This window comes from Eubalaena glacialis, chromosome 4 (genome assembly GCF_028564815.1).
Source record: "Eubalaena glacialis isolate mEubGla1 chromosome 4, mEubGla1.1.hap2.+ XY, whole genome shotgun sequence".
NCBI lineage: Eukaryota > Metazoa > Chordata > Mammalia > Artiodactyla > Balaenidae > Eubalaena > Eubalaena glacialis.
The window spans coordinates 7,549,479-7,567,465 of NC_083719.1; the positions used below are offsets into that span (position 1 = coordinate 7,549,479).

Sequence of the window (17,987 nt, forward strand, 5' to 3'; positions counted from 1 at the left end):
TCACCATTTGTATATCAGGAAAAGGGTGAGTCTGCCCTGCTGTCTGCACGGGCCTGGCCTGGGTGCTTACCGGGGCAGGGCTGCGTGTTGCAGAGAGCCTCTTCCGTGTGCAGGCCCAGGCAGATGTCGCCTCCATAGGCGGGGGCTGGGTTTGTGCACGAGCGGGTCCTCATGTAATGTCCACCTCCACATGTCGCTGAGCACTTTGACCAGGAGGACCAGCAAGACCACACGCCATCCACTGGGAAGGGACACAAAGTCACACCGCTTCTGAAGTCCACATCTGACCCACGTGATGTGGCTACAGAGAGAGTCTGCGCTGTGCGAACGCGCTGTGCGCGCCACTGACCATCACAGGAGGGGATTCAGGATCTTCCACCTGGCTTTTCACATTCCTCCCTACGTTTTTTCAGTTCCTCCTATTCTTTCAGGAAATGGTTCTAAGCATGTAAAATGCAAGCACGAGGATGACGAAGGAGTGCACGTGCATCTGTAGTACAAAACCCAGTCCCTGGGAAAGACCATGAACCCGGTTCTGTAGTTGTGCAGGTGAAGCCCCAGCTAGCGCGACCTCTGCCAGCCGCCCAGGACAGAACCAGTGTCTTATCCTCCTTTTGTGTCACTTGCAGTTTACAGAACAAACTGTGGACTCAAAGATTTCATGGACAGAGAGACAAGGAGTGTTCTTAGCAGGTGCTTAACTGATGTCATCCACAGAACACACACCTGTCCAAATTCACTTTGATTCAAAAGGTCTCCCCTCCATGAGATTCTCACTCACTGTTCCTTCTTCCTTGCACTTACTGTTTTCATAAGAAAGAAGAAATAAATTATCTTATTGAATTGGAATATGACTTAGGAACAAAGAACCATCTGCTGTCCTTTGTCGGCCAAGGTCTGGAATCAGTTCTGAATCAAACACAAATTGAGAAAAAGGAGTGATGGAGAAAGACCAAGCTATTGCGCAATGTTGGGAATAAATTATGTCGGTGAAAGTACTAGTTAGACCAAACCACAGAAGAAAAAGGATCATTTCAACATGGGCTCAACTTTCAAAGCTTACTGCAAGTTTTGATCCACATTAGAATTGGAGATCAAATTTTTCATTGATTAATTTAAGAGGTATTTTTATATTTCTCAGGTCTTCGATTTATTTTCAAACTTAATCATAATGAGAAAACTTGTTTTTAAAGAAAATATACCACCCCTTTGTAACTGTTTCTTGTGGACCCAAGAGGACAAAGGAGGAGTAAATGCATAGGGAGGAAAGAGTCCTAAATGAAGTAAAAATAGCCTATAACTGGCCGGGCTGTTCAGCATCCAAAGATCTGAGCTCTTCCAACCCCTCCGTGTTGAGCTGCATCCTGGCCTGTGTTAGGAATTTTCTAGGAGGTGGGAGAGAGAATTGATATTTGCCCCACTCAACCCCCTGAACTCATGCATTCCCAAGTGGAAAGTGAGGAGGGCCACTTTGAATATTTTCACAACCCTCTATGGAATCTTGGCTTTCAAAAAGAAGATGAGGACAGAGTTATTTCAAGACATTAAGGTTATGCGTACATGATACTGCCTTGACCATCAAATCAACGAAAATAAAAACAGCCACTAGATCATGTTAATGGGATGTCTCGGACATGGGCCTGAGCCTTGCACTCCAAGGCCAGGGCAGCATCCGAGCATCTGGAGAGTCTGTACATTCAGCCGACGGCAGCATGGACCTGTGTCTGGAGCCTGGGGAGGCAGAGTGGATGGAGGGATCTTGACTTTCCCATGTGGCTTTCCCTCCCCCACTTTACAGGATGGATCCTCATCTAATCATGTTGCCCCAGGGGTCCCCTCTCAGCCCCCGGGGAGGAGCCCTTACACTCTCGAGGCTGGGGCTGTGGGAAAGACATGTCTCTGTGACCTTTCCCAGCCCCTCGGCATCGCTTGGCCAGGAAAGCTGGGTAGTTCGGAGGGAAGCATCTCCTGAGGCTGGAGAAACAGACAGAGACAGCCGAGGAGGAGTGGGGCAGCTGGAGGAGCAGGGACATTACTGAGTGACCCAGCTACAAAGCTGGGAACTGTATTTTCAGTTCAATGTACATGTTGATTCATCCATCCATCCATCCATCCATCCATCTATCCATCCATCTATCCATCCATCTAATGGATGCTCACTAAGTACTGCTACAAGCCAGTTCCTTGCTTAAGGAACTCAGAAAGTTGTTTGTACTGACTGAAAAAGATGCTATATTTGCAGCAGTCTGTGCCTTTAAAACCAATGTACTCAGTATTTGGAATGACCCCTCATGCCCCACCCCTGCTTGTCTATATGGCCAACTCCCATCTGTCCCTCAAGACCCAGTTCAGGGGCAGCTTGCTCGGTATAGCTGCCATGATTCCAGCTCCATGGGTCCCCAGATGATGTAGCCACTGCATCTTGTCATCAACCCAACCAAACTGGGTTGACAGTATTCACAGGATGCTTCCTCACTAAACTCTTAAGTTCCTTTCTGACCTGGACCAGGTCACTGTGTCTTTCTTCATTCAGTGAATAGCACACAGCGGGTGATCCAAAAATGTCTGCTGAAAAACTGCATGAATAAAGAAAGGAAGATCAAGTAACCAACTGCTTATTTTCTCATCATTCAACAACCATCACTGAGAGCTATTTCAAGTGTGTGCCAGGCCCACGCTGGGAGCTGAGGGCACTGCTGTGAGTGAGATGGTCCTGCCCTCCTTGGGTGGTCACTCTGACAAAGTCAAAAGGCAGGATGCACAGCCAGAGACCAGCACTCAGGATGGCCGTGAGGCATCGGGTTTAATTAGAGATCCTCTGACTGTGGGAAGGTCAGGGGGAAGCGATCAAGGTGACAGAGCTGCACTCAGAGCCGGGGCAAGAGGAAGGCACAGATGATTAGAGCATTAAAGGCGACAGAGGAGCCTTCGGGGCTGTATTAGCACACAACGCCCTGAGCGGAGGCGAGGGAGCTCCTTAAGGTCATTTGATTAACCTGCGCTTGTGTGGGAATCTCGCGGAATGAAAAGCCAGGGGTCAGGAGGAAGACCCAGACAACACAGCTCCTGTGGGTCTCCAGGAGAGGATGCTGCGTGTTCAGAGGACTGACCTCAGGAGGATGTAGACCCCTGTCGGCTGAGGGCACCAGGGACAGGCTTGGCAGGGTCCTGCTGGGCCACCCCTGATAACTGTCACTCTGGTGAGGACTCTGTGGTATGGAGGGAGGTCAGTTCCGGGGGGCGCTGGGCGCATCAGAGTCTGGAAGGGACCAACCTCCAGTTTAAAGACAGGACACCTCTCTCTGGACCATGGCAGCCCAGCCCACTTCTCAAGAGGTGCAGTGCTTGGGGCCACGATCCCTTAGAGGGGCTCCTGAGAATGCTTCAGTTTCTTTTAAAGCAGAAGAAATAGATGAACATAATCCAGCCTAGGAGATATCTGTCTTTATACCAATGCAGTTGGAAGATTATATCTATATCTATCTATATTTATACCTTAATCTACATCTGTATCCGTATCTATATTTACAACTGTTATATATCTACATCTATATCTACATCGATATCTATGTCTACACTTATATCTACATCTACATCTATATTTATATCTATCTATTTATCTACCACAAATTATGTCTCAAACATAAAGCCAGGGAAGCTGAGTGAGAAAGTCTTCCAAGGCCCTTGATGTTTCGGTCTTTTCCAGATTACTCGATCGACTCACCTGGGCAGGGCAAGATGTTGCATTCCTGGTATTCCAGGGAGGGGCCCAGGCAAGGCATGCCCCCAAACTTGGGCTCTGGGTTGTTGCAAACACGCTTCCGGTTGCGAATGCCCCTGCTGCAGTCTCGGCTGCACTGTGACCATGAGGTCCAGGCTGACCAGGCCCCGTTGACGGTGTGGGCAGAGTATCTCCCAGCACGCAGGAAATCACCAGAAAGGCCTGCAAGGGAAATGGCCAAAGCACGATTCTGTTAGGAACTCTTAGAGTAACCAGAGTCCAAACTAACTTTCATTCTGTAGCACTGTCTGCTTTGCTTCTGCAGCTATACTCTCAAATATCAGTGGAACACTTTTTACACACCTCAGACGCACAAAACTAAATAAAAATAAAATTGCAGTTTGCGTGATAATCTATAACTCAAGCTTCTTTCTCTGCAGTTGCTATTAACAGGGGTGCAACTAAGAACTCAATTTGTCAATGTAGCAAAGTCCTTATACAAGGAATAGGGTTTTTTGGGTAATAGGTCACTTATTGTTCTGAGAAATTTCTTACAAAGAAAATACACCTTTCTCACTTCCATTGGGAATTCTACAACAAATTGTCCTTGTGCAATTCATGTTCATTTTGATGGAAATGCCTACTGACTTAAAATATGAAAAAATATTCAGTCATTTTTTTCAAAGGTAGGCAGTGTGACACAAGTTTTAACAAAAAACTCTCAAAGTATGCCATGAAGTTCTGGGGAAATGTGAGAAGGCAGATGTGTGAAGAGTTCTATCCATTGTTAAGTTTCTTGGTTGTCTACTTAAAAATTCTGGCTCAGAAACCTAGGCAGAGAGAAAATAGATTCAGAGAAAATAGATTAGAAACCTTTTTCTCTGATGAGAGAGTAGTTTGTGGTTAATCAATAAAGAACACACAATTTAGCCTCATTTCATGTGGTCAGAGGCAAACAAGTCCAATTTGTAATCTCAAGATATCAATACCAAAACGTATGGCTAGTCATTAGAACTTGAAGCCATTAAGACACAAGAAGGATGAAGTATTTTTTAAGCCATGCCCACAATACACTTTTGGAGGAAATATAAGAAGTCTTTTATAAATGTGTATCAAAATTTTTCCTTAGTTTATATCATTTAAAATGAATACTAGTGGTGGTTTTATATGTATCTGAGAATGGAAGGATTAAAAAATATATGTTCAGATAAGAGAATAAAGTTAAAGAAACAATGTCATTCATTTTCTCTTTTTTTACTTTGATGTCATAAGAAGTAAGTTCACAGCCTGCTCTGAAATAAGGGAATAAGTGATTGAATTGGAGACAGGGTTGCCAGATTTAGCAAATAAAATACAGGAAGCCCAGTTAAATTTTAGTTTAACTGGGCTCTTCTATGAGCATAGAGATAAGACAGAACACCTGTCCCTGGAAGCGAGTCAGTCCCTACAGAGTCGCTTACTCACCGTCGGTGGAGCAGCTGCTGGTTCCATCACTAGAACAGTACCGCATCTCAATTCTCTGCCTTCCCACTTCCAGCAAGTTTGGATCAGGCAGGCGGGCCTTGCACGTGTACCGAAATCGCTGCTCGTAGTGGCCCCCATTGTCAGAGATGTTGACAGGCGTCCAGGGTGTCCAGGGTGTGGTCTTCTTCAGCTCAGGGCATGGGTTGGTATTACAAGGCTGGTACTCCTGGAGGAGAAAACACATGAAGTATGCTTATCATACTGCAGAAATAGAGGCAGGGGCATCCTTCCTTAAGTGAAGGAGAGGGCTCTCTAAAACTTTAGGTCCTGACACCCACCAGCTACTCTGCAAAGTTAAAAGCACATTGTTTGGTCAAATTAGGCATTTAAGAGAATGTTCGGTGTTCAAGTTAACTGCAAAGGAATCTGCACAGTTTCTGCATCAACAATGAGAATGAGATAATAAATGTAATTGTATGTGAATAAAAATGGTGATTCCCCCCAAATCATCTTCCTTTCACTTGATAAGTGACCCAAAATCCTGAATATTTTGACGTTAACTTTAGCTTTTATTTATCTTTTTTTAAGATTATAGTTAAAATGAGGGAACCAGAATTTGATTTTTGGACCTCATTATGTTCACTCTGAGATTCATATTTTAAGCTCTGGATCACAGATTCAAAGTGTTAGAATGGTAGCTTTCCAGTTGATAACACAATACATGATAACTTTTGGTCTATAAGAAATTTTCACAAGATTTCCCTAGTTAATACGTTGTTGGCATTTTTCAGTCTCACCTCCCTTCCCCAGTACCAGATACCTCCATTGTAAGCACAGTGGTGAGGACCCTGGCAAGTGGGACATGCCATTTTTGGGTGGTGGAATTTAGGACTGTAAATTTAGGTCTCTTAATCTGGCAAGAATTTTAAACATTATGTCTCCAGAAACACGACCAAATCTAAGGGGCACAGGGTTTGACCTTGAACATGGCACTAGATGTTTCATTAGAGGGAAAACCCACAACATATAATACATTCAATTATGGCCATACTTTTAAAATCATTTTATTAATGTTAAACATACATAGAAAGGAAGAGTTAAATAGCTTTCTAAGATTATGAAAAAGAGAATTGTTTTATCTTTCCCCCATCTCTTTCAGTTGAATATCTAGATACTTATCCCTTAGAGCTAACAACAAGAATTGTCCAGTATCAGGCATTGTCCACTAACTGTGCACTATGGGAAAAGATTTAGCTCTTTATTCTTTACCCCTTTACCCCTCTCCCTATGTCTCCAACCCTGATGCAGCCTTCCCATCTCCCATCATCTTAATGTAGTTATGCTGCACTTTTGGTTAGATCCAAATCCAGTGTTTGCACTTATCGCTAGACGAACACTATCTACAGATGACTGGTGCAGAGAGCTGATTGGTTTCTGTTTCATGTCCAGTTCCCTCCCAGTCCGACTCAAGGACTCGCCTGGTTTGTCGGAGTAGTTGTCTAGTTTCTATGAACTTGTCATGAATTCACCCCCCATCAGGTATTTGGACACAGTAAGAACCGTGACGGCTGGTTTATGCTTTGAAAGTAAAAAAGTCTCGGTAATATTGTATAAATGAATTCTGGTAGGAGAGAAAGTAGCCATGTGTATCCACACCAGAAGCTTTAACTGGAAGCCTGTTAAAATATTTATTTTGTCATGATTCTAATTAGTCTAACTAGTTTTCTTTACGCAGGGTCTATCTTTTAAAATTTTTTACAAGGGACAATACTCGAGGGTTCTTCATGTTTGTGACTTCATACGCTTCTAACAGAAAACATGTAGAGTAATCATCACCACGTTCCTCATTTAACACCTCTTGCTTCCCTTCCCTGGCCCACACTGATGCTCTCCATCCCCACACCAACACACACTGGAAGACAGATGATTTCATTTTCCTTTGTTTACAGCACGTTTTATTATGGCATCTTTTGGATGCTGCCTTTCAAGTGAAAAAATAACCCCAACGGATGCCATAAACTCAATCATGTGAAATACTAGACAGAACATGTGTGTGCTCTTTTTCACTGGAAAGGAGACCACGTAATAGGAATGCAATCGGCCTTGTCTGGGACCTTCCAGGCCCACTGTGTGGCAACACTGCCAGCCCCAGATTGAAAATGCCATATGCATTCCCTTCATCACTCTGCGTCAGCCTGGCTGGGCAAGTGTCCAGGGGCGGCTGGCTCCTTGCCTAAATGGACTTAAAACATATGCTGTTTATGGACCCCTGCTTTTAGCATTAACAAGTTTGACATCACCTACAAAATAGTAAGATCCCATGTCTCAATAAACAAACACAGAGGGTCCTCCCAATAATTCTGAGTTCCCTTGCACTAGAAATTTCACCTCTTCTATGGAGATGAAGTTTTTTTTTTGAAACAGATGAATAGAAAATATATTTTAAAGCCTGGGTTGGCCTCTGTGTACTGGTAAAATGCTCAGAAGGGTGGGGGGATGGCGGCAGCTGTCACATGTCCCAGAGGTGGGTACACCTCAAGGGTGAAGAAGATCAATTCAGGCCCATTAGACCTAAACCTCTGATAACAAAGTCTGTTCTTATGTTCCATTAGCTCCTCACCGTACAAAATCCAACAGGAGTCTCAGGACCTCTCCTTTCATCTGCCTTTTAAGATTTGATTATGATGCATTCATTTAAAATATCAAATTATGAAATACTGAGAAACGGTATGACTGATCTGTTTTATATTAATGACCAAAATTATAAAGTGGTTCAGTTCAGTGGTGAGTAGTTGTATGGCTTAACTGAGCCATACTGCTCAGCCAACTGCTGCTATAAGTAAAATAGAGAGATGGTGACAATCCAAGCAAACCCAAATTTGAATGGAACTTGAACAGCATTATATTTGATGCTAAAAAGAGAAATTATTTTAAAAGGGATTTCAGGGAGCTAATTATTATACCTGTCACATAGGATTCTTAATCTTCTGGTGGAAAATATTAGATAAGAATGGTTAATAAATCAATCCCACTGCTGCTATATATCCAAAGGAATTAAAATCAGGATCTCAAAGAGATATCTACACTTCCATGTTCATTACAGCATTACTCACAATAACGAAGATATGGAAACAATGTAAGTGTCTAGTGACAAATTAATGGATAAAGAGCATGTGAGACAGACAGACAGACAGACACACCACACACACAGTGGAATGTTATTCAGTCACGAGAAAGAAGGAAATCCTGCCATTTACAACAACTTGGTTGGACCTTGAGGGCATTATGCTAAGTGAAATAAGTCAGACAGAGAAAGACAAATTCTGTATGCTCCAACTTATATGTGGAATTTAAAAATGCCAAACTCAGAGAAACACAGAGTAGAGTGGAAGTTACCAGGGGTTGGAGAAAACGGGGAAATGTGGGTCAAAGGGTACAAACTTTCAGTTATAAGATTATCAAGTTTGGGGATCTAATTGACAGCATGGTGATTATAGCTATTAATACTGTATCATATACTTGAAAATTTCTAAGAAAGTAGATCTTAAATGTTCTCACCACAGTAAAGAAATGATAACGTTGTGACAGGATGGAGGTGGTAGCTAATGCTATGGTGGTAATCATTTTGCAATTTATAAATGTATCAAATCAACACATTGTGCACCTTAAACTTACACATTGTTATGTGTCAATTATATCTCAATAAAGCTGGAAAAAAATAAAAATAAAGACAGCAGCTGATGCAAGGACAAAAAAGAAAAGAAAAAGGTCAAGAACAACAAAGGAAAAAATAAACATGGTTACTACATCGATTTTAAACAGTTCTCCTAACATGTTGCCTATGTTTTGTCTGTCCCAGTCAACAGTGATACAACCATCCATTTGAAAGTTTAATCTGGAAACCTGGGAGGCACCTGCCTGTTCTCCCTCACCTCTAGGCCAAGTCCTATAGATACGGCCTCTTAGGCTCCTTCCCTCCTCCCCATCTTAACTGTCTCTTTTCTAATTCCGGCCACCGTCATCTCAGTCCTGTTTCACAGAATCAAAGCGTGTATTTCACTGACATTTAATTGTGTATTTATAAGTCTGCCTCCACAAACAGACTGTAAATTTGTGAAGAGGAAGAACTTTGCCATATTTATTTTATATTACCAGTCCTAAGTACAATACTATAATTTTTTGGTGAATGGATAAATCAATTCACAAATAAGCCCATTCTGGTGGAATCTGCATAAATCTGGGGAAAAATTAGATGGTTAAGCAGGGCCCCGTTTTGCTGTTTAGTTTTCCTTTGAGAAAACGAAAATATCTTATATTCCATAGGTTGAAAGTAAAATAGATGGTAACAATCCAAGAAAAATTTTGATACCATGTGTTTAGCACAAAATAAGAAAATTACCCTTAAAGTGTTTGCCTCAATAGCTGAATATATGAACTAAATATATTCTCGTATGGACTACGTATGGTTTCCATATGTAGTTATCAAATTCTCTTTCAGTAACTAAGTTGTTACACTCTGAAACAGAAAGCCATTCTGCACCCGAGGAACAAGAGAGTAATGCAGCTGTGCTCGCGAAGGGCCAAGGTACTGAAGCATATGTACAGAGGTAGATCTGTGATCCCAGGAGCTTGCGGAAGCAGAGCCCAGATTGACAGGAAATCCTGGAAATTAGTTTAGTGGTCCCAGCGAGGAAGAGAAAGAAAAGGGAGACAGCGCATTCAAAATTATAATGCCACGGAATGACTTCTGCTTCCAACCAAGATGGGGTAACAGAAATGGGATGAACTCTTTCACCAAGAATAACTTTAAAATACATAAAGCAACAGTTTGTAAGACATCGGACATTAGGCAACGAAGGACAGAGACCACCAAGTTTCGGAACCATGAGGTGAGCTCCGCAACTGACCCAGCCTACAAACTTGAGAAGGCTTCCAGGTGATGGTGGAGGAAGAAGAGACCCAGGCACAGACTAGTGACTGGGGAGACAGAACTGGGAGGTAAAGGAAGCCAAAGGGCCCGGGGTTCTCAGCAGGAGAGGGCTGCACAAAGAAGAAACTCCAGGTATGCACAGCTCCCCCGTTAGGTATTCAGCTGAGTAGAAACCCGTGAACGTATGTGTATGAAGAGATGACACATGGGTGGGGAGAGACCCACCTGAATAGATCAGAGGGAACAGTGCACATCACTCACATAGGGCTGGGAATACTGCTTGCTCCGAAGAGCCAGACTGAAAAGCTTCATAATTCTCCTCGCATCAGTTAGGGTACCAGGAAGGGTCTTGTCTCCACCGTGGGGAAAAATCACCCCAGACTAAACTCTGCTTTGATCTCAACTAACAAAGCGTACAAGCAAAAACCAAAAAGATCAAACTAGTTCCACATAACTTGATCTTGTCCCAAAGGAGAGCTCTTGCATAATTTGGGGAATACAAAAGTGTCCAATGTACAACAAGGAAAAGGTCACAGTGTCTTACATCTAATGTAAAATTACCAGGTATGCAAAGAAGCTGCTAAAAAAACACAACTTACAATGAGGAGAAAAATCAGTCAATTGAAATTGGCACAGAAAAGCCACAGATGACAGAATTTGTAGTTAAGAATATTTAAAACTGTTATTGTAACTGTATTACATATGTCCAAGGAGCTAGAAGAAAGACAACCTGTTAAGTAGAAACATGGAAGATATAAGGAAGAAATAAAATCAACTATACACAACATTCTATGAGGTCAACTTTAATCTGATATAAAAAACCAGACACAGACATAAGAAGGAAAGAAAACTACATGTGAATATTCCCCATTAACTTAGACACAGGAGTGCTTAACAGGATTTTAATAAGCAAAACTCCGAACTATTTAAAAAGGTCAATAGCTCATAATTATGTAGGGAGTATATCAAGGGTGCAAGGTTCATTAACATTTAAAATTGGATCAAGGTAATTCACCTTATTAACAGTCTAAAAAGTAAACCCATATGGACATCTCAATAGATACAGAAACGTCATTTGATAAGATGCCCAAACCCACTCCTTATAGAAACTCTCAATCAACGAGGATAGAAATAAATTTCCTAAATCTGACAAAGGACATTTATTAAAAACATACAAGCAACATCTTAAAGGTTAAAGCCTGCATGCTTTTTTTAAAGCTGAAGAATATAAGATCAATATAAAATATTAAGTCTGTTTCTATGTACTAGCAATGAGGAATCATAAATTAAAAGAATGCCATTTACAATGCTATCAAAAATATGAAATACTTAGGAATAAGTCTCATAAAATATGTGCATGACTTGTACACTTAAAGCAAACTTAATCTTCTAAATGATCTATAGAATCAATGCAATCTTAGTCACAATTCCAGAAGGCCTCTTAAAAAAATAAAATTTGACAAGCTAATTCTAAAATTCACATAGAAATACAAAGTATCTATCAATAGAATAGCAAAAGCATTTTGCAAAGAAAGGACATTGTTGGAGGACTTACACAACCTGACTTCAAGATTCATTATAAAGGTACAATAATCAAAATGCTGTGGCATTAAGATTGAAAGATCGAGCAAAGGAGTGGAATGAAAAGCCCGGAAATAGACCCACATGCATATGGCTTATTGATTTTTCAAAAAAGGTACAAAGGCAATTTAGTGGTAAAAGCACTCTTTTCATCAAATGGTGCTGGAACAATTTGATATCCATATGTGAAAACCTGAACTTTGATCAATAACTTGCTCTACCCATGATAATAAACTCAAATGGATCATAGACCAATATCTAAAAGCATAAAACGTATAGAATAAAACCTAGGAGAATATTTCTGTGACCTTAGGTTAAGCAAAGATTTCCTAGATACAATGCCAAAAGCATCAGTCATAAGAGAGGTAAAAATAAGTTGTGTTAATCAAAATCAGAAACCTCTACTTTTGAGAGACACTCACTGTTAAGAGAATGAAAGACTAGTCACACATGGGAGAGAATATTTGCAAATCAGTTATCTGATAAAAGGCTCATACCCATTATACATTTAAAAACTTAAAACTCAACAATAAAAGAAAAAAAAAGTATAAGCATTGTCAAGTGTTGTGGAGAGACATTTCACCAAAGAAGATATACAGATGGCAAAAAAGCATATGTAAAGGTACTCAACATCGTTGTTTTTTTTTTTTTTTTTTTTTTTTTTAAGAATAAAAGTAAATTAACACAGATGTAGGGAACAAATGTATGGACACCAAGGGGGGAAAGTGGGGTGGGGTGGTGGTGCTGTGATGAACTGGGAGATTGGGATTGACATATATACACTAATATGTATAAAATGGATAACTAAAAAGAACCTGCTGTATAAAAAATAAAATAAAATTCAAAAAAAAAAGAATGAAAGTAAATTAAAACCACAAGAAACCACCACACACTTATTAGAATGGCTAACATGAAACAGAACAAAAGAAACCTCGAACCTGACAATATCAAATGCTGGTGAGCTTGCAGAGCAACAGGAACTCTCACATCCTGCTAGTAGGAATGTAAAATGACACAATTGCTTTGAGAACTATTTGACACTTTGCTAAAAGCTTAAACATACACTTACCATATGACCTAGACATTTCCCTGCTAGATATTTACCCAAGAGCAATGAAAGGATATGTCCATACAAATACTTGTACATGAATGTTCACAACAGCTTTATTTGCAATAGCCAAAAACTGGAAACAATGCATATATCCATCAGCAGGTAAATATCTAAGCAAATCATATCCAAATAAGAGACTACTCAATAATAAAAAGAAATGAACTGTTGTTATATTCAACATAGAAGAATCTGTAAGGAATTGTGCTGCGTGAAAGAAGCTCCCAAAAAAGGAACGACAATGTATAATTCCAGTCACATAAAATCATGAAAAGTGAAAACTATGTAGAATTAAAAAGATGAGTGGTTACCTGAGACTAGGGAGGGCAGGGAGGTATATGAGGGAGGGGTTACGAAAGGGAACAAGGAAACTTTTGAGTTGATGAACACATTCATTCTCTTGTGTTGATGGTTGCATGGATGTACATATTTGTTAAAATTTATCAAATGTTAAACGTGCAGTATATGGTATACCAATCATACCCAATAAAATATTAAAAACTATGTGGTCACTGAAAAACAATTCTCTTTCTAAAAAATGGTGGTTATTTTGCTAATTTAGAAGTGATATTCAAAACCGTTGTGTTTGCACGTACCTGCACACAAACTAAGATTACAGTTATTTTATGGCATTCATGTTGGAATATTTGAGACCGAATGTAACTACTAAGTATTTGTAGATAAATGTTTCATAAATACAAAATGTGCGTGATCAAGCCAATTTTACCTGTCATCCCACATCCCACATTGTATGATAGAAAATGTTATTTTCTATCATGCAATCAGCCAGTGTAGCAACTGCCTGTTTAGCCTACATATACATGTGCATCAACTGCATTCTTTCATAATCTTATTCGTCTTACAATCAGTTTCCTTAGCTTCAGTGCATTTTCACGCTGATACAGGTCTTTGAACACGAAGGAGTTAAAATGATCTTCCATGGGGTTTGGAGATGTTTGTGAGTCACAGGATGCCTTGGTGGAAGGAGCACTCAGCCCCAAGGCCACCTTCTAACTTACTGTATAATCCTTGGCAATCTTTTGAACATGTCTTAATCCGTTCAGGCTGCTGTAACAAAATACCACAGATTGGGTGGTTTATAAACAACAGGAATTTATTTCCCACCATTCTGGAGGCTAGAAGTCCAAGATCAGGGTGTCAGCATGGTTGGGTGAGGGTCCTCTTCCGGGTCACAGATGTCTCTTTGTATCCTCACATGATGAAAGGGGCTAGCTAACTCTCTGGGGCCTCTTTTATAAGGACACGAATCCCACTCATGGGGGCTCCACTCTCATGATCTAATCACCTCCCACAGGCTCCACCTCCTAATACCATCACCTTAGGCATTAGGTTTTCAACACATGGATTTTGGGGGGACACAAGCATTCAGCCTATAGCAGAACACATTGCAACAAACGCCAAATGAAGGGTTACACAAGATGATCTCAAAGGACTTAACAGACACATGTTGGAATCGACAATCTTGCTTTTAATTTAGTCGGCCAACCCAAAATAAATTCTCAGTGCACGCACTTGAATCTGGTTCATAGAAGGTAAAACGATTTGATATCCAAAGGCTACATGACAGTCTACGCTAGCTACTTTGAAGAGGGGATGCTGATTTAGAGATTTTAAAGAATATTCTTGTTTTATTTCCATTACTATTCTTAGTCATTAAAGGCCCAATGAAATAAAATAGAAATACTCTTTAAAATGTGAAAGCAATATTGGAACAAAAAGAGTGAATATTTTTAAGTAGAAAATCCCACTGTTCTATTGCAGTAACTGCTTGCATTTCAGCAGACCTTCTCTGGGTAGCCACAGTCCTCTCTTTGGCCACGTTCATAAATCTTCACCGTATCACTTGTTTGCCTAAGGGTCTCCAAAGCCTGCAAGCTTTTTGAGGGTAAAGCCTGGGGCTGATGCAACTTCCTTCCTCATTTGGGTGACTGGCAGCACTTCTGGCTCCAAAGGGGGAGAGGATTGAGATGAACATCTCAAGGGCTTTCAAATGGGTGCATTTATCAATACTTTCAACAAGCAGTCAACCTGCACTCTTCTAAGTGCAGAAAAAGCAGCAAAATATTCCTCTGCTTTCATATTAGAAAAAGATGTGTGTGCCTGTGTGTGTTAGATTATATGCGTGTGTATATCTATAAAAATGGAGCTGGCTTTCCTCCTTACACATACTTTTAGGCATTCCTTTTTATAACACTGTAGAAATCCCAAGAGAATAAGAAAATCAGTGCTGTCGCGGGAAATCTTTTTTATTATAGAGGCTGTGATTTGTGGGCACTCTATAAACTTACATCTCAAATGAGAAGATCCATTTATTTAGTTTATTCTCTCACTATCATGCCCTTAAATTCTTAGTCCCTGAGAGCGAACATCAAGAATTCAGATATCTTTTTTTCTGGCAAATACCTTGCAACAAGAGGAGAAACTACTTTTAGTTAGGAGTGAAAGCCTACCATTGGGAAAAACGTTTCCTTCTCAAACTGACCATTGAAATGGGTGACCTTGAGCAAAAAAGTCCACCCTTTATTTCCATTCCTCCATTTTTAAAGAAAAAAAAATGCTTAACTGTAACATACTTGCTTCAGAATATTTGGACATATTTTAAGGGTTCTTATGAGGAATTTCGGAAGAACAAGAGTAAATAACACAAACCAAACTGACGTTGTGTTATTTAAGATTGAGGCTTTGAAAGGACAACTCATGGGGCATTGCTTTTACACATACATGGGGGCAGTTGCCCTGGATTCTTTTAAGTACAAAAAAACAATAGTCACTTGCTTTCTTACTAGAAAATGATCGTGTGTGTGTGTGTGTGTGTGTGTGTCTCACCACCTCACTGCACATATACAACTGTAGAAAAACATGGCTTAAGAAAAGAAAGAGAATACTCCCTATAATCACAGGATTTGGATGTTATGGTTATAGTCATATAGTCACATTTGTGTGGGCTAAAGTGGCTTAATTTCTTGGCAAGAAGATGCAAAATCAAATTAGAATAATGGAGTGGTTATGGAAAATTCAGTCATGAAGACACAGGCTAAAACCATACTCATGGTTTGGGCAAACCCTAATTAAAAAAATTAAATGTATTAAAAGCTGTTACTTAGCAGCCTAGGCAACCGTTGGTATTTTACCAACACCTGGTTATTAGTCTGTGGTTTGATAAATAAACATTTATTTTATATATAAATTAATTTCTAAAATAATTTGTTTTGAGCTTTTGAGAAATGTATTAAAAATAAATGTGAGTCAGATGGTGTTGATAAATATATACAACTTGTTTTTACCTGACCATTGACTGCAAAATAATTAAATACCATTTTCCTCTTTTAGATAATTTGGATGCTTTTACTTTTTCTTTATTCTGCTTGTGTAGCTAAAGGAACGCAGGCCAAAACAGAATTGTAATGTCTTTTTCTATTTGCTTACTCAATTGGCGAAATTCCTAAAGATATCAGTTTTCTTCTGCCTTTCGTCAGGCATGGAGGGTTGAGTAGTCGTCCTACTTGGAGCCTTGGGAGCAGCTGGTCTATTTGTCATTAGTCACCTCCACCCTGATTCCTTGATTATGGCACAGCTATGACCTTAAGGGTGCTCTGACAGTAAGCACCCACTCGCAGACTCTGGTAGGCAGAATTCTCACACGCCCCCAAGAGCCCCAAGACCTGGGTATCACATCTTATGTAATCCCTTTCCTGTGAGTGTGGGTGGGTTCTGTGAAAATGATGGCATAGTGAGGTTCCTTCTAATCTAAGACCTCCTTGTAGTGGACAAAAGACAGATTCTCCTGCTGGCTTTGAAAATGTTGGCTGCCACATTGTGAGGGGACCACGTGGCTAGGACCTGAGGGCAGCCAATAGGAACTGACGACATCCTCCTACCCACAGCCAGAAGAAAACGAGGACCTCAGTCCCCGAACTTTAGGTCACTGTGTTTGAGTGAAATAATGTTGGGTAAATGTCTTTTGTTTAAGGGCACGAACAGAATTTAAGATGGTGTTCTGCTCCTTCCATGGAAGAGCTTTTCCTAAAGTGTATCTTCATGGGGTGCTCATGGCGCTACAGAGACAAAAGCATCTGTTGTCAGGAGGGACTGAGAAGCCCTGGGTTCAACAGAGTTAAACGGGTTTCATCAAACCAGGAGTGCTCAGAGCTGACCTTGGAGCCCTCTTTTTAGAGCTTCTCAGGGAACCAGAGTGGAATAGAGGGCACCTTAGCAAATGCTGTCAGAGAGGATGCTACCTGGAATCAAACGAGTTCTCAAAAGGTGAGAGCAGTTTTCTCATCGGAGGACTGATTCTACAATCAACTTCATTGATTCAAAACTGAAAATAGGGGTGTATCCCCAGAGTTCTGAAGTTGTATGGAAGTCATCCCTCTTCTGCCAAACCTAACCAGGATTTAAAAGATTGAGGATGCAGTCCTACGTTCATAAAATCCTTAGCCCACTTGACTCCATGTTCTAATCAGGAAAGCCATCTAGAAAATGATCGTGTGTGTGTGTGTGTGTATCCCTCTCCTTCAAGTCTGTTGGTGGGCGGCTTTCCAGAAAGTGTATGATGTATAGGGAGCTGGCACTTCATTTGTCTTCCTCCTCCAATGACTTCCAGTCTGAGTTTATTTATAAGTGGGCTAATCAGTTCTCATTGTGAAACTCTTTGCTCATTTCCAAGTTCATTGCCTTATGTGATAACCAGGAGAGGCCACCAGGTCTTAACCTTAACCTAGGGCCTCAGCTTTCTCATCTGAAAAATGGGCACATAAAGAAACATCATTGGGACTTCCCTGGTGGCTCGGTGGTTAGGAATCCGCCTGCCAATGCAGGGGACATGGGCTCGAGCCCTGGTACGAGAAGATCCCACATGCCGCGGAGCAACTAAGCCCGTGCGCCACATCTACTGAGCCTGTGCTCTAGAGCCCATGAGCCACAACTACTGAGCCCATGTACCACAACTACTGAAGCCCATGCGCCTAGAGCCCGTGCTCCACAACAAAAGAAGCCACTGCAATGAGAAGCCCGTGCACCGCAACAAAGAGTAACCCCTGCTCGCTGCAACTAGAGAAAGCCCACGTGCAGCAATGAAGATCCAACACAGCCAAAAATAAATAAAAATAAATAAATAAATAAAATAAAAAGAAACACATCATAATTATCGGGGAGTGTTA

The 17,987-nt window shown here is 40.8% G+C and overlaps 1 protein-coding gene across 5 annotated transcripts in view; it reads right to left on the reverse strand.

Annotated features, from left to right (window-relative positions):
- Nucleotides 1-17,987, reverse strand: part of SEMA5A (semaphorin 5A) — a 492,520-nt gene that overhangs the window by 22,168 nt on the left and 452,365 nt on the right. For all 5 annotated transcript variants that reach the window (XM_061189118.1, XM_061189117.1, XM_061189119.1 and 2 more), the window contains 3 exons: nucleotides 5,186-5,411; nucleotides 3,725-3,943; nucleotides 71-241 (listed from right to left, as the gene is read on the reverse strand). In XM_061189118.1, coding sequence (XP_061045101.1) covers nucleotides 71-241; nucleotides 3,725-3,943; nucleotides 5,186-5,411 — 616 coding nt within the window. The remainder of the gene's footprint in view (nucleotides 1-70; nucleotides 242-3,724; nucleotides 3,944-5,185; nucleotides 5,412-17,987) is intronic.